This window comes from Thalassophryne amazonica, chromosome 3 (genome assembly GCF_902500255.1).
Source record: "Thalassophryne amazonica chromosome 3, fThaAma1.1, whole genome shotgun sequence".
In the NCBI taxonomy this organism is placed as follows: Eukaryota; Metazoa; Chordata; class Actinopteri; order Batrachoidiformes; family Batrachoididae; genus Thalassophryne; species Thalassophryne amazonica.
In genome coordinates, this window is record NC_047105.1 from 65889160 (window position 1) to 65907246 (window position 18087).

The 18087-nt window shown below is 46.3% G+C and overlaps 1 protein-coding gene across 1 annotated transcript in view; it reads right to left on the reverse strand.

Moving 5' to 3' along the window:
* Positions 1–5943: 5943 nt before the first annotated feature.
* The window catches only part of LOC117506922 (potassium voltage-gated channel subfamily B member 1-like), a 168190-nt gene continuing 156046 nt past the window's right edge, over positions 5944–18087 (reverse strand). The window contains exon 2 of the mRNA XM_034166603.1: positions 5944–7948. Within this exon, the coding sequence (XP_034022494.1) occupies positions 6101–7948 (1848 nt within the window). The 3' untranslated portion in view covers positions 5944–6100. The remainder of the gene's footprint in view (positions 7949–18087) is intronic.

Genomic DNA, 18087 nt, shown 5'->3' on the forward strand with positions numbered 1-18087 from the left:
GCTGCTTCTCTCCCTCCCGTAGATCCTGTGCGTAACGTTGACGTTCCACTGGTTGTTCAACGACCTCTCCCTCCTTCCCCGGAAGCATACATAAGCCCTCCAGAGCCGTACGGAGGCTGTGTGGAGACGTGCGCGGATTTTCTGATGCAGTGTTCGCTCGTCTTCGCACAGTGTCCCGTTATGTACGCGACCGATGCTAGTAAAGTAGCTTATGTCATAAACCTGCTTCGCGGTGAGGCACGCGCTTGGGCTACAGCGCTCTGGGAGCAGAATTCACGGCTCCTTCTGACATACGATGGGTTTGGGAGGGGGCTCAGAACCGTGTTCGATCACCCTAATAGGGGCGAGACCGCTTCAACCGTGCTACTGTCAATGAGACAGGGGCGCCGGAGCGCAGCTGTTTATGCAGTCGACTTCCGCATCGCGGCTGCGAGATCCGGCTGGAATAACGCTGCCCTCCGCGCCGCCTTTGTAAACGGACTGTCTTTGGTTCTCAAGGAGCACCTGGTGGCTAAGGACGAACCGCGGGATTTAGACGGGCTTATCGATCTTGTCATACGGTTGGACAACCGGTTAGAAGAACGTCGGCGGGAACGAGACGAAGGGCGTGGCCGGGCACGCGCCGTCCCTCTCCCTTCCGGTTCCGACCGCGCTCCGCCTTCCCCACGCTCCACGGCCCCTGCGCTCCGTGGGGCCACAGCTCCCCCTACTGACGAAGCTATGGACACGAGTAGGGCAACATTTAGGGCACCAGCTGCACAGAGGAGACGGGCCCATGGAGCTTGTTTTGTTTGTGGTGCACTAGAGCACCATGTGAGAGACTGCCCCGAGCGGTTACAACACCAACGCCCGCCCCTAGAGACTGGGCTAGGGGTGGGCCGAGACATTCACGTGGGACACACCCACATTGCTACACGACTCCCAGTCACGATCCTGTATGAGGATTTAACCCTGAAGGCCCCAGCACTGGTGGACACGGGCTCTGAGGGGAATCTGTTGGACTGCAGATGGGCCAGGGAGATAGGGCTCCCTCTGGTGGCGCTTACCTCGCCTGTGCAGGTTCGAGCGCTAGATGGCTCCCTGCTCCCTCCGATCACACATAAGACACCACCTGTAACGCTGGTGGTGTCAGGAAACCACCGGGAGGTGATCGAGTTTTTTGTGACTCAGGCCACTTCCCGTGTGGTTTTAGGCTTTCCCTGGATGTTGAAGCACAATCCCCGGATTGATTGGCCGTCCGGGGTAGTGGTTCAGTGGAGCGAGACCTGCCATCGGGTGTGTCTAGGTTCCTCGGTTCCTCCCGGCTCCCAAGCTAAGGAGGAGGTCAGAGTCCCGCCCAATCTGGGGACGGTGCCGGTGGAGTACCACAACCTTGTCGACGTGTTCAGCAAGGATCTGGCGCTCACACTCCCCCCCCACCGTCCGTACGATTGTGCCATCGATTTGGTTCCAGGCAGTGGGTTCCCGTCCAGTAGACTGTACAACCTCTCATGGCCTGAGCGCGAATCAATGGAGACCTACATCCGGGACTCGTTAGCTGCCGGGTTGATCCGAAATTCCACCTCCCCGATGGGCGCAGGTTTCTTTTTCGTGGGTAAAAAAGATGGCGGACTTCGTCCATGCATTGATTATAGGGGGCTGAACGAAATCACGGTTCGCAACCGATACCCGTTACCCCTGTTGGATTCGGTGTTCACGCCCCTGCATGGAGCCAAGATTTTTACCAAGCTTGATCTTAGAAACGCGTATCATCTGGTTCGGATCCGGAAGGGAGACGAGTGGAAGACGGCATTCAACACCCCCTTAGGTCACTTTGAGTACCTGGTCATGCCGTTCGGCCTCACAAACGCCCCCGCGACGTTCCAAGCCTTGGTTAACGACGTATTGCGGGACTTCCTGCACCGGTTCGTCTTCGTATATCTAGACGATATACTCATCTTTTCTCCGGATCCTGAGACTCATGTCCGGCATGTACGTCAGGTCCTGCAGCGGTTATTGGAGAACCGGCTGTTTGTTAAGGGCGAGAAGTGTGAGTTTCACCGCACCTCTTTGTCCTTCCTGGGGTTCATCATCTCCCCCAACTCCGTCGCACCTGATCCGGCCAAGGTTGCTGCGGTGAGAGACTGGCCCCAACCCACAAGCCGTAGGAAGCTGCAACAGTTCCTCGGCTTTGCGAATTTCTACAGGAGGTTCATTAAAGGCTACAGTCAGGTTGTTAGCCCCCTGACAGCCCTGACCTCACCAAAAGTCCCCTTCACCTGGTCGGATCGTTGCGAGGCCGCGTTCAAGGAGTTGAAACGGCGCTTCTCGTCTGCACCCGTTCTTGTGCAGCCCGATCCTAGTCGCCAGTTAGTGGTTGAAGTGGACGCCTCGGACTCAGGGATAGGAGCTGTGCTGTCCCAGAGTGGGAAGACCGATAAGGTCCTTCATCCGTGTGCCTATTTTTCCCGCAGGTTGACCCCGGCTGAACGGAACTATGACGTCGGCAACCGAGAACTCCTTGCGGTGAAAGAGGCTCTTGAAGAGTGGAGACACCTGTTGGAGGGGACGTCCGTGCCATTCACGGTTTTCACTGACCACCGGAACCTGGAATATATCAGGACCGCCAAGCGGCTGAATCCCAGGCAAGCCCGCTGGTCACTGTTCTTCGGCCGTTTTGACTTCCGCATCACCTACCGGCCCGGGACCAAGAACCAGAAATCGGATGCCTTGTCCCGGGTACACGAAGACGAGGTCAAAGCGGAGTTGTCGGATCCACCAGAACCTATCATCCCGGAGTCCACTATCGTGGCCACCCTCACCTGGGACGTAGAGAGAATCGTCCGGGAGGCCCTGGCACGAAGCCCGGACCCCGGGACTGGACCAAAGAACAGACTTTACGTCCCACCAGAGGCAAGAGCTGCAGTCCTGGACTTCTGTCACGGCTCTAAGCTCTCCTGTCATCCAGGGGTGCGAAGAACCGTGGCAGTTGTCCGGCAGCGCTTCTGGTGGGCGTCCCTGGAGGCCGACGTCCGGGACTATGTCCAGGCCTGTACCACCTGCGCCAGGGGCAAGGCCGACCATCGCAAGGCTCCGGGACTGCTACAGCCGCTGCCCGTGCCTCATCGCCCCTGGTCCCACATCGGCCTGGATTTTGTCACGGGCCTCCCGCCGTCCCAGGGAAACACCGTGATCCTCACGATAGTGGACCGATTCTCCAAGGCGGCCCACTTCGTGGCCCTCCCGAAGCTCCCAACGGCCCAGGAGACAGCGGACCTCCTGGTCCACCATGTCGTCTGCCTGCATGGGATACCATCAGACATCGTCTCCGATCGCGGTCCCCAGTTCTCCTCGCATGTCTGGAGGAGCTTTTGCCGGGAACTGGGGGCCACGGTCAGTCTCTCGTCCGGGTATCACCCCCAGACCAACGGGCAAGCAGAGCGGGCCAATCAAGAAATGGAGCAAACACTGCGTTGTGTGACAGCCGCGCACCCGGCGGCCTGGAGTACTCATCTGGCCTGGATCGAGTACGCCCACAACAGTCAAGTGTCATCAGCCACCGGCCTCTCCCCCTTTGAGGTGTGTTTGGGGTATCAGCCCCCATTGTTCCCAGTGGTTGAGGGAGAGGTCGGTGTGCCCTCGGTCCAGGCCCACCTGCGGAAGTGCCGTCGGGTGTGGCGTGCCGCCCGTTCTGCTTTGTTGAAGGCCCGGATGAGGGCGAAGACCCATGCAGACCGGCGGCGGACCCCGGCCCCTACGTATCGCCCCGGGCAGGAAGTGTGGTTGTCCACGAAGGACATCCCGCTAAAGGTGGCCTCCCCAAAACTGCAGGACAGATACATAGGACCGTTTAAAATTCTCAAGGTCATCAATCCCGCCGCAGTGAGGCTTCGGCTTCCAGCCTTACTGCGGATCCATCCAGTATTTCATGTGTCAAAGCTCAAGCCCCATCACACCTCGCCCCTCTGTACACCCGGTCCGGCACCACCTCCTGCCCGGATCATCGATGGCGAGCCGGCTTGGACAGTGCGCCGGTTGTTGGACGTCCGACGGATGGGCCGGGGCTTTCAATATCTGGTGGACTGGGAGGGGTACGGTCCCGAAGAACGCTCCTGGGTGAAGAAGAGCTTCATCCTGGACCCGGCCCTCCTGGCCGACTTCTACCGTCGCCACCCGGACAAGCCCGGTCGGGCGCCAGGAGGCACCCGTTGAGGGGGGGGTCCTGTTGTGTGGGCCGCTGAAGAGGAGGTACTGCTGGCCCACCACCACCAGAGGGCGCCCTGCCTGGAGTGCGGGCTCCAGGCACCAGAGGGCGCCGCCGCCTCACGTGAGCAGCTACGGTGACAGCTGTCACCCATCACCTGAGACAGCTGACGGCAATCATCTGTGGGGTATATCAGCAGGACGGCACCTCCACCTCATTGCCGAGATATCGTTTCTACCTATGAGGTAACGTATCAAAGCTGACGGAGTGTATCCTTTTGGATTAGTGTATAGCTTGTGGAGTACTGTTCCAACGAGAGGTGGAGGTAACTTCCCTGCTGTTCGGAGTCTTGGGTGCAAACGCGCCCCCATCTAACTGTTCTTTGTTCCTCGCCAGCAGTACCAGGTCCGACACGCGGAGGCAGTGGCCACCTGGGAGTTCGGGACTTGGCGGCTCCAGTATTTCCGGGGTCCTGTGGCGGAGGAAGCCGTGTGGTTCGGGTCTTACCTTGGAGAGGCGTCTCCTATCTTCGAGCCTGCCCACACGACACTTTTGTGAATTGACTGTTGTCCATTTCGTGATTGGTTGTATTCGTTGTGCACGTTCACAACAGTAAAGCCTTGTTATTTGACTTTCTCCATTGTCCGTTCATTTGCGCCCCCTGTTGTGGGTCCGTGTACTGACACTTTCCCAACAGTGACGTCACAGCATCACGTGACCGCTGATGGAACGCTGCCAGCGCACTTTCCAAGAAACACACTTTTGAGAAACTGTACAAACTTTATTTCTCAGTGATAATAATTAAAACCACTTTCAACTTACTATACTGTATGTATATTTTGATATTTATATCAGTTTTACCTCATTTTTTAGGTGTCATATCCACTTTAAATGATGCACAGCTGCAGCAGGAACCACTACTTCATTCAACCGCTCTCAGTACTTTTGATCTTCTCGAGATTTGACATGACCTGTGATTACACCGATACCAGGCAGGCACACGCACACACACACACACACACACACACACACACACACACAATTATGATTGTTCTTTTTTCTTTTTTTTTTACAAATGATCACAATAATAATTGCTATCATCAGGGCCCTCCACCTCTCTCTCTATCCCTTTGTCATTCTCTCTCTCTCTGTCAGCAGTTGGGCACAATGGGAAAATCGATGCGGCCTCACAGTGTCTCTCTGGGTTTTCTAAATATATTCTGTGCACCAAAAATATTGATGAGAAAGTGAAAGTTGAAGTGAAAGGACTGAAACGTTTGATTCTCTGAAAGCTCACACAAAAGACACTAAAACATACTACATATGAGTGACATTTATCACAGACATATATGCTGTGTTCCTGTTTGCTCCCACTCACTCACACAAACAAACAAACAAATAAACAAACAAACAAACATGGGAGACAACATGAACTAAGGCCAGTTTTGAGGAAGAAAGTTGAAGAAAACTACGTGTTTTCCTCAATCGGTTGCCTGTGTAATGCTGTACTTATACACTGTATAATTTATATAAACGTGTTGCACTGCCATGTGAAGGCTCTCAGCTGAATGAAAGGAACTTCTTCCACTTTGCAGTGCTTCAGTAACACGTGCGATTTGCTACCATTGGGACAGCTCTGTACGTGATTTGCAGGGAAGTCAGAAAAATAAGTTTTTGCTTATAAAATGATATAATCTTATTTAACTAGATTGCATTTATTAGAAGTAATCTGACTGAGCATTGCTTGTTTTTTTTTCATGTTTAAACAGAGAGGACCTCTGAGTCGATCAATTCTGGAGTTGGTTGTCAGAACACCTGATCTCTCCTGTGGTCCTCAGCTGTTGTAAGTTGCGGCTATTTCTGGATTTTTGTGAAGTTCAGTTTTGTTTACTGTGCTTTGTAGCTGCTCTGCACCTCCTACATCTCCTCCTCTCCCGTGTGTTTCTCACTGATTGCACCTTTGTATTTGTGCAGAGGTTGTAGTTCTTGAGCCATGTGGTTATCCTGCCCTTCCAACAACAGTGAGCGATTGCCTAACTTCCACTGAAGGCTCTCCATGTATTTGGACCCTTGTTGGTAGCCAGGCTGATTCACAACCTTAGGGCTGTCATTTCCCAGCAGTTTTTGGGATGGGTTGGTGCCTGCACCCTCCTGCGGATGCTCCTCCTCATCGGTGTCGGCATCGATGAACTTACTGACGGTTGCATCGTGGAACATGAAAATGCCTGGCAGTGAACACTCCGGGTACCTGCTGGGTGTCCTGCTGCTGGCAGTTGTGTAGACGGATGCCTCAGGGCTCTGTAGTGAGGAGGTGTCTGTTTGGACCTCACTGCCTCTGAAGTTGACCTTAAGTGAGTGGCTTTTAATTGGGTTGCCAGTGCGCAGGCTGTCAGAATGCACACCCTGCTTAATGTTCTTTCCTGTCATTGGTGTAGCAGTGTCTTGGGATCCCTCATACTCATTTTCCAAGGTGGGCTCTAGGCTGGGGTTTGTGCTGACCCTCCCTAGCATGGTGCCGATGGGGCTGTGAGAGAACCGAGAACTCTCAGGGAAATCAGTGGCACAGCTGATGAAGCTGTCGATGCTAGACATGCTCTTCATATCGGCCACTGTCTCTACAGTGCTTGGAATGGTATTAGTGGGGATACGTCCCATCTCGAGTTCATTCCTTTGCTTAGCCACTTTGGCCGGCAGACCTTTTTCTTTGCTGTTAAGGTCTGGTTGTGACTGGGTCTTGGCCATCTTGTTGTACATCTCCTCTAGTTTATGTGCACTGAGATGTTGAGGGCTACTGGGCCTGGGCTGCTCTTGAAAAGTAGATTCTAGTCTTCTGGTGGGGCTGGTGGATTTGGGTTTGTGTATTCCTTTCTGCTTAGTTGGAGAAACATGATTATCATGCACCTTCTCCTTTTTCCCTGTGTTTTCATCAGTTTTTTCAGCTGTTACTTCCATGAGCTCTGCGTTGTGGCCAAATGCATCTTTAATGTTCATAGACACAATGCTACCATTTCTCTTCGCCCTCTCCAGGGCTTCTCTTCTTTTGATGGCTTTTTCCTGCCTCTTTTGCTCTTTGTAGAACTCTGAGAAGTTGTTCACAATAATGGGGATAGGTAGAGCTATCACCAGGACTCCAGCAATACAGCACAAACCCCCAATTATTTTCCCCAGCAGTGTTTTTGGGTAGATATCTCCATAGCCGACTGTGGTCATAGTGATTGTAGCCCACCAGAAGGAAGCTGGGATGCTTTGAAACTTGGTATCTTCCTCGTCTTTCTCAGCAAAGAACACCAGACTGGAGAAGATCATGATGCCCATGGCCAAGAAGAGGATCAACAGACCCAACTCATTGTAGCTTCTCCGAAGGGTGAAGCCGAGAGACTGAAGACCAGTAGAGTGACGAGCCAGCTTCAAAATACGCAGGATCCGCATGATCCGGAAAATCTGAACCACGCGGCGGACATTCTGGAATTGCAGCACACTCTTGTTGGATTCTGTGAGGAAGATGGTAACATAGTAGGGCAGGATGGCCAACAAGTCAATGATGTTGAGAGGACCCTTAAAGAACTTCCACTTGCTAGGAGAAGAAAGGAAACGGAGCAGGTATTCCATAGTAAACCAGGCGATGCACACTGCTTCGACGTGGGCAAGCTGTGGGTTGTCAGTCGCTTGACCAAACTCATCGGTGTCCTGCAATTCTGGTAGGGTGTTCAGAGACAAGGCAATGGTGGACAGCACGATGAAGAGGATGGAGATAATGGCGAGGACCTGAAAGACAGTGGAAAAGTCATTTAATATTTGATTAGTATACCCAAATCTCTATCTGTCTGTTTGCATATCTATCTAGCAAAGCAAAGGGCTAGCTGCCGGCGACCACATTAATAACCTCTGTACTGCTCAGTTGGCTTTCTGCTGGGAATTAATGCTTTATGTGCTGCTAGTTCTGGCTGGTTGATTCTGCTCTCTCGTGCACTCTCTCTCTCTCTCTCTCTCTCTCTCTGTTTGAGGTGCTGTGGCTATGAATGAGGCCCACGTTTGACACCACCAACTAGACCCCTGGTTGAAAGCCCGGATACATACTGACTCTTGCACACATAGGCACTGACTGGATTACTACAACAACCCACAAATCCACTTTGTACTTGACTTTGAATTTGTTTTGGTTAGCATGTTTGATGATGCTTTGTTTGTACTTTGTTTATCTGATCTCTGTTACCACTAGAATGACCTAAGCAATGGGCCAACCCTCTGAGTCTGGTCTGCTTGAGGTTTCTTCCTTAAAAAACACAAGATGGACTTTTTGCTTGTGTGCTTACTCAGGGGGGTTGTGAGTTTAGACCTTACCCTTACCCTGATTTGGCACTATATAAATAAATTAAATTAAACTGAATCTATCAATAAACACAAAGATACACACACATACACACAGCATTCATCTGATAGTGTTTGATAATTTGTAGTTGTCAAAATGTCCTCGAGACACATTTAGCGCAGTCTAAAAACAGCCCACTTTATTAAGTTTGTTCATTTTTGGTCTGTAAGACATTGCAGCTACAGCTCAGGATATGTTTTCTAAAAATATAGACAACTTCACACTCATTGTGTCTTCTACACTTGAAACAAATGAAACAAAACAGCCAAGTTCAAACTGATAAACTTTATTGTTTTTGTGCAAATATTTGCTCATTTTGAAATGGATGCTTGCAACACATTTCAAAAAAGTTGGGACGGAGCAACGAAAGACTGGAAAAGATGATGAATGCTCAAAGAACACCTAATTGGATACAGGTGAGTGTCATGATTGGGTATAAAAGGAGCATCCCCACAAGGCTCAGCCATTCACAAGCAAAGATGGGGCGAGGATCACCACTTTTTTGAACAACTGCATGAAAAAATAGTCCAACAGTTTAAGAACACTGTTTCTCAATGTTCAATTGCAAGGAATTTAGGGATTCCATCAACTACAGTTCATAATATAAACAGAAGATTCACAGAATCTGGAGAACTTTCTACACATAAGCGGCAAGGCTGAAAACCAATATTGAATGCCCTTTGATCCCTCAGGCGGCACTGCATTAAAAGCCGACATCATTGTGTAAAGGATCTTACCACGTGGGCTCAGGAACACATCAGAAAACCATTTAACACAGTTAACACAGTTCGTCGCTACATCTACAAATCAAATCAAATCAATTTTATTTATATAGCGCTAAATCACAACAACAGTTGCCCCAAGGCGCTTTATATTGCAAGGCAAAAGCCATACAATAATCACAGAAAAACCCCAACGGTCAAAACGACCCCCTATGAGCAAGCACTTGGCGACAGTGGGAAGGAAAAACTCCCTTTTAACAGGAAGAAACCTCCAGCAGAACCAGGCTCAGGGAGGGGCAGTCTTCTTCTGGGACTGGTTGGGGCTGAGGGGAGAGAATCAGGAAAAAGACATGCTGTGGAAGACAGTAGAGATCAATCACTAATGATTAATGCAGAGGGGTGCATACAGAGCAAAAAGAGAAAGAAACACTCAGTGCATCATGGGAACCTATAGCAGCATAACTAAGGGATGGTTCAGAGTCACCTGATCCAGCCTTAACTATAAGCTTTAGCAAAAAGGAAAGTTTTAAGCCTAATCTTAAAAGTAGAGAGGGTGTCTGTCTCCCTGATCCGAATTGGGAGCTGGTTCCACATGAGAGGAGCCTGAAAGCTGAAGGCTCTGCCTCCCATTCTACTCTTAAAAACCCTAGGAACTACAAGTAAGCCTGCAGTCTGAGAGCGAAGCACTCTATTGGGGTGATATGGTACTATGAGGTCCCTAAGATAAGATGGGACCTGATTATTCAAAACCTTATAAGTAAGAAGAAGAATTTTAAATTCTATTCTAGAATTAACAGGAAGCCAATGAAAAGAGGCCAATATGGGTGAAATATGCTCTCTCCTTCTAGTCCCCGTCAGTACTCTAGCTGCAGCATTTTGAATTAACTGAAGGCTTTTCAGGGAACTTTTAGGACAACCTGATAATAATGAATTACAATAGTCCAGCCTAGAGGAAATAAATGCATGAATTCGTTTTTCAGCATCACTCTGAGACAAGACCTTTCCAATTTTAGAGATATTGCGCAAATGCAAAAAAAGCAGTCCTACATATTTGCTTAATATGCACATTGAAGGACATATCCTGATCAAAAATGACTTCAAGATTTCTCACAGTATTACTGGAGGTCAGGGTAATGCCATCCAGAGTAAGGATCTGGTTAGACACCATGTTTCTAAGATTTGTGGGGCCAAGTACAATAACTTCAGTTTTATCTGAATTTAAAAGCAGGAAATTAGAGGTCATCCATGTCTTTATGTCTGTAAGACATTCCTGCAGTTTAACTAATTGGTGTGTGTCCTCTGGCTTCATGGATAGATAAAGCTGGGTATCATCTGCGTAACAATGAAAATTTAAGCAATGCTTTCTAATAATACTGCCTAAGGGAAGCATGGATAAAGTGAATAAAATTGGTCCTAGCACAGAACCTTGTGGAACCTTGTGGAATTAACCTTAGTCTGTGAAGAAGACTCCCTATTTACATGAACAAATTGTAATCTATTAGATAAATATGATTCAAACCACCGCAGCGCAGTGCCTTTAATACCTATGGCATGCTCTAATCTCTGTAATAAAAGTTTATGGTCAACAGTATCAAAAGCAGCACTGAGGTCTAACAGGACAAGCACAGAGATGAGTCCACTGTCTGAGGCCATAAGAAGATCATTTGTAACCTTCACTAATGCTGTTTCTGTACTATGATAAATTCTGAAACCTGACTGAAACTCTTCAAATAGACCATTCCTCTGCAGATGATCAGTTAGCTGTTTAACAACTACCCTTTCAAGAATTTTTGAGAGAAAAGGAAGGTTGGAGATTGGCCTATAATTAGCTAAGATAGCTGGGTCAAGTGATGGCTTTTTAAGTAATGGTTTAATTACTGCCACCTTAAAAGCCTGTGGTACATAGCCAACTAATAAAGATAGATTGATCATATTTAAGATCGAAGCATTAACTAATGGTAGGGCTTCCTTGAGCAGCCTGGTAGGAATGGGGTCTAATAGACATGTTGATGGTTTGGAGGAAGTGACTAATGAAAATAACACAGACAGAACAATCGGAGAGAAAGAGTCTAACCAAATACCAGCATTACTGAAAGCAGCCAAAGATAACGATATGTCTTTGGGATGGTTATGAGTAATTTTTTCTCTAACAGTTAAAATTTTATTAACAAAGAAAGTCATGAAGTCATTACTAGTTAAAGTTACAAGTGCAAGTTAAAACTCCACCATACAAAACGAAAGCCATACATCAACACAACATCCAGAAAGGCTGCCACCTTCTCTGGGCCTGAGCTCATTTGAAATAGACAGACGCAAAGTTGAAAAGTGTGCTGTGGTTTGATGAGTCCACATTTCAAATTGTTTCTGGAGCTCATGGATATTGTGTCCTCCGGACAAAAGAGGAAAAACACCATCCAGATTGTTACCAGCGCAAAGTTCTTAAGCCAGCATCTGTGATGGTATGGGAGTGTGTTAGTGCCCATGGCATGGGAAACTTACATTTCTGTGATGGCACCATCAGTGCTGAAAGGTACATCCAGGTTTTGGAGCAACACATGCTGTTGGGGTCACACAAACAAATTGCACCTGCGCGTGCGGGGCTGCAGGTCTGTTTGCTCAATTGAGATTAATTTTGGACTTTGTATTTTGGTCCTCTACATTGACCTGCAGCACTGGAGTACCTCAGGGCACGGTGCTTTCACCCCTCCTCTTCACCCTCTACACTACAGACTTTCACTACAACTCCGATACATGTCACATGCAGAAGTTCTCAGATGACACCGCAATTGTGGCATGTATTGGGGGGGTGAAGAGGGGAAGTATAGGAGCGTGGTGAGGGACTTTATGGGATGGTGCCAGCAAAACAAGCTCCTGCTCAACACCACCAAAACAAAGGAAGTGGTGCTTGATTTCAGGCAGGCGGCAGCCTCTCTGCAGCCCATCGTAATTGACAGATCCGAGGTGGAGGTGGTTTCCACCTATAGGTATCTTGGCCTGCAGCTGGATAACAGGCTGAGCTGGGCAGCTAATATGGATGCTGTCTACAAGACGGGACAGAGTAGAATGTACTTTCTTAGGAGGCTGGCTTCTTTCAGGGTCTGCTCCAAGTTATTGTACATGTTCTTTCAGTCCATCATGTCCAGTGTTCTTTTCTACGCCGTTGTGTGTTGGGGGGGTGGTGTGAGGAAGAAGGACATTCTGAGGCTGAATCGGCTCATTAAAAAAGCAGGCTCTGTGGTGGAACTGTGTCTGGACCCTGTGGAGAGGGTGCTGGAGCGGAGAACACTCTCCAATATCAGGGCAGTCCTGTCCAATCAGAGCCACCCCCTGAACTCTGTGATATCCAAGCAGGGGAGCGCCTTCAGTTCCAGATTCCTCTCCCTCAGATGCTCTACTGACAGACTGAAGAACTGTTTTGTCCCTCGGGCCATCAGGCTGTATAATGTAGCCACATCAGCCAGGGGCAGCAGGCGGGGGCTATAAATGCCTAAACATAGTGTCAGGTGCCTTGACTCCTGTCACTTGTTGCACTTTATATACTGTTCTTGTACTATTTATTTATTAACTTGTCTCAGTGCTGTTTTTATTCATTAACTTATTTTTTTTAACTTGTTGTGTAACTTTTATATGTATGAATGAGAGCGACAGACGCTACACAATTTCCCTCAGGATTAATAAAGTATCTATCTATCTATCTATCTATCTATCTATCTATCTATCTATCTATCTATCTATCTATCTATCTATCTATCTATCTATCTATCTATCTATCTATCTATCTATCTATCTATCTATCTATCTATCTATCTATCTATCTATCTATCTATCTATCTATCTATCTATCTATCTATCTATCTATCTATCTATCTATCTATCTATCTATCTATCTATCTATCTATCTATCTATCTATCTATCTATCTATCTATCTATCTATCTATCTATCTATCCATCTATCTATCTATCTAAGCAGCATCTTTTTCAGGGATGTCCCTGCTTATTTCAGCAAGACAATGCCAAGCCACATTCTGCACGTGTTACAACAGCGTGGCTTTGTAGTAAAAGAGTGCAGGTACTAGACTGGCCTGCCTGCAGTCCAGACCTGTTGCCCATTGAAAATGTGTGGCGCATTATGAAGTGCAAAATACAACAATGGAAACCCTGGACTATTGAACAACTAAAGTCGTACATCAAGCAAGAATGGGACAGAATTCCACCTACAAAGTTTCAACAATTAGTGTCCTCAGTTCCCAAACACTTATTGAGTGTTGTTAGAAGGAAAGGTGATGTAACACAGTGGTAAACATACCACTATCCCATCTTTTTTGAAATGTGTTGCAGGCATCCATTTCAAGATGAGCAAATATTTGCACAAAACAATAAAGTTTAACAATTCACCCTTGATAATTTTCATGATTTTCCTTCATAAATCATTGGTTGTCTGGATCAGAAATTGCGGTTAAATATATCATATAGCAGACGAACACGCTGATGTTTGAGAAGTGAAATGAAGTTTCTAGCATTTACAGAAAGTGTGCAATAATGTTTTTAAACAAAATTAGGCAGGGGCATAAATTTTGGCACCCTTTTCATTTTACTGATTTGAATACATTTAGCACTAATTATTGGAACACAAAATTGGTTTGGTAAGCTCATTGACCCTTGACCACCTTACACAGGTGAATCCAATCATGAGAAAGGGTATTTAAGGTGGCCATTTGCAAATGTTTCCCCTCTTTGCATCTCTTCTAATGAGTGACAATATGGGAGCCTCTAAACAACTCTCAAATGACCTGAAAACAAAGATTGGTCAACATCATGGTTTAGGGGAAGGATACAAAAAGCTGTCTCAGAGATTTCAACTGTCAGTTTCCACTGTGTGGAACATAGTGTGAGGAAATGGAAGACCGCAAGCACAGTACTAGTTAAGGCCCGAAGTGGCAGGTCAAGAAAAATCTCAGATAAGCTGAGGCGAAGGATGGTGAGAACAGTCATAGTCAACCCACAGACCTGCTCCAAAGACCTACAACATGATCTTGGTGAAGATAGTGTCTCTGTGCATCATTCAACTATACAGTGCACTTTGCACAAAGAGATGCTGTATGATACTCTAATGCAGAGGAAGCCTTTTCTGCATACATGCCACCAGTGGTGGGCACAGTTCCAATAATCCGATAACTGATAATTATCAAAGATAAAGTTTTCATTATCGGATTATCTTTTCAGATAACTCTGAAAACCGTTATCGGGCTAATTATCTTCCGATAAATTTTTGTCTGATAACGCTTAGACCGTTAACGTGGTAAACAAAAGTGAACAGATGTGTAGTTCTACCCTCTGCAAACACAGGAGAGCTGTTTCTAGAAGAAACCGCTCTACCCTCTGCAGGCAAAGGAAAACTGGTCACCAAAAGAAAAAAAAATCTATATATTTTTTTAACTTCATACTGATACGTGGCCAATATCACCCAAGTCATCCAGAGGCATACATTTTTAACTTATGGTTCAAAATTAACCAAACTTATTTCGGACTAGTTATTTAAATTAATGTCACTTCGGAAGTTTTATAAAGTGAAAATATCAGATATAAGTTTTAGTTTTAAAGTAATGTGCTATTTTTAAGGTTTTAGTGTGGTGCATGCTGTGTCCAGGTGCATTATAGGTAGGTTAATCTCAGTACGCTAATCTCAGTACGTTCACAACAGGAGAAATGCATTTCAGACACTCTGATCAGGACAACAGCATTAAACTCTAGTGCCTAAAACTCACGTGAATATATTCTCTGGGTTTATAGACGTTTTTATTGTGTTTGCTTTTATTAAATTCCACACATCTTAAACATAGCAAGTAGCAACACAGATTATCTGGAATTTTGTGTTTGCAAGTTTTCATGGTCTCTACTGCCATCTACTGGCCAGTAGTGTTCATGGCAGTATTCAAACTGAAGCTGGCCTGATATTTTCGCATTGTACGTTCAAAAATCACACGTCGGACTCATGTTTCCAGAAGCAAAACGTAAACAGAAGCTTTTTTTTTTTTTTCAAAATTAATTTACAAAAACTCTCGATGGGAGTCATCAAAGTTTAAAAAAACAACAACAAAAAACATTGAGAACTGCACTGATACGCTCTGATCGGGCTGCACTTTAACCGATGCACACGGACAACACCATTAACATCGCAACATAAAACTATTTTTATATTGTGCCTAAAACTCTCATAAATATATTCTCTGGGTTTATAGACGTTGTTATTGCGTTTGTTTTAAGTAAACATGCAAGAATCACAGGCTGTCTCTCCGTTATTTTCAATGGGAGCTGCTGTGAGCAACGCTCACTTACTGTTTATGTCGTTCTGGGGGAAAGTGAAGTTTGCTCTTTAACGTCTTGATTATTATTCTTTACAACACTGTTTGTCCTCTTTGTTCCAGACTAATAAATATGTCTGAAATTCGGTTTGCATTTATTAAATTCCACGCAGATTAAACGTAACAGACACGGATTATTTGTTATAATCGTTTTAGCAGGTTTTCAGGGTATCATGCATGCAGTCTCTTATTAATGTGATAAAAGCATAAAAAATACATTTTTGTAGTGTAATATTTACAATTGTCATCATGTGGATTCTCAATATGTTGTTTCACTGCAGCGACTCTCTGGTGCACAAGGGATTATGGGATACGTCTAATTTATTTTGACACCGGTTATATCAGACGGTTATCTACAACTATCTACAACTTGGCTTTTTTTTTTTGAAAATGCCTTTTTTTTACAAATAAAAAAAATGGCATATTTTACAATTGTCAAACTGTCAAATTTCAAATACAATTGTCAAATGTCACTATTGTCTGAAAACATCTGTCATGGTGGACGTGAGTGTTTCAGGCTCCTCAGCGCGTGCTCGAGTTCGACTAAAACCTGAGGTGTACCAGACTGTTGATGATAAAATTATTATTGAAGATGAGATTTTACATTTTCTTGCATTGAAGATAAGAACATTAAGCCAGGATGAAATTGTCCTGCTTGCTGTCAATTGTTTTGACTCAGAGTGGATTGAAACTTCAAAGAAAACTCTGTTTAAGCTCTGCCCCATTACGCAGCGGAACATCACGCATAAAGGTGCTCAGAAAGATATAACATAAAGAGCTGCCTCAAAGTGCTGAATGAGTGTGGGGACAAAGTTCCTAGATTTGTCTCCCACCATTTGGATGAATTGCCAGCGGTGACTTTTACAAGTATGGATGTGTGCGGCCTACTCCGGAAAGTGGAGCAGCTGCACTCCGAGGTTTCTGCCATGAAACATGCGCTGCACCTGCAGTCCAACAGAAGCGAAGATCTGTGCCCTGTCACAGCTGAGGTGAGCCGTCGACTTGGTGCCTTGGAGAAGCGCACTGACTACACTGCATCGAACGGGCGGTTGGATGCGGAAGGTGCTAGTAGAGGTGCAGGTGCAGGGGGGGACTGGGGCACCAAGAGGTGAACACCGGGAACGCCTGTCACAGGAACCGCCACCTCAAACTGTGGAGAGGGGTGAATCTGCAGCCACTTCTGGATGCCAATGCCTTCACTGGGTTCTCTGAAATGGAGCCTGGTAGTGAAGAGAGGCCAACAGAAGCTCACCGAGCTACCCGTTGATCCTAAGTAAGGTTTACGCCCCGGTAAATTAACATCGAGGCAGAAGAAAGCTGTGAAAACCATTGTGGGCACGGGATCAGCGAGGAACATTAAAGTGGTAACAACTAAGCTGGTGAGTGTTTTTGCTACCAAGTTCTCGCTGGAAATAGACCCTGAAACTCTGCGTGTTCATCTTGAGGAGAAAATCTCTCTCGTAAGATTTTGTGTCAAAAGATTGCCACCGTGAACAATAGATACGCTTCGTTTAAAATATCCGCCGAATGTGACGATGTTGGCGACATGTATAACCCAGAGTTGTGGCCAGCGGGAACGTGTGTACGGCACTTCTTTGAACCCCAGAAAGTTGGTTTTATTGGTGCTAATGCCAACGCTGCCGTTCTACCTGCTGGGGCTTTAGATGTGCCTGCTACCGGTACAGTAGCCCAGGTCTGACACTGTGATGGAGATAAGTGTCCTGTTTACAACTGTCGTGGCCTGCGTTTGGGTCAGAGCGTGGCGGATAGAGCTCGCCGTATTGTTGTGGATCAGTTGTTGGAGCACTGTGACATTCTGTGCCTACAGGAAACTTTTTTTAGCCAAGCAGGATCTTAAAGATCTTAATTTAATTAATGATGATTTTCATGGTGTAGGTGAATCTACCACTGATCTTTGCTTGGGTTTAAAGAAGGATAGAGTACCAGGAGGGGTGGCAATTCTGTGGAACAAGAAGCTGGATCTGGTAGTAAATGTTATTTGGCTTGGTGTGGACTGGTGTATTGCACTTGAAGCAGTCTGATAAGGATTTTGTTATCTGACTTTTGAAAGTCAGATAAATGAAGAGGATTATACGAATAAGTTAGCATTTATTAGCTCTTTTTGTTAAATGAACATTTTGCAAGTGTTTTTATTGTTGGAGATATGAATGCTGATATTTCAGATGGTAGTTCAGTGTTTGCTAACCATCTGAAACATCTAGAGATAATAATTTGATTCTGTCCAGCAGGGAGTTGTTGCCTCCTGATAGTTCTACATCTATTAGTGAGGCCTGGCACACCACATCCTGGTTGGATCACTGTCTCTCAACAGCTGATGCACATTCATCTTTAGTGCATATGGAAATTTTATATAGTACATCAAATTCAGACCATATTCCTGTTAAAATGGTTATTAGATTTGATAAAATACCTGACACTTTTGAATGTGT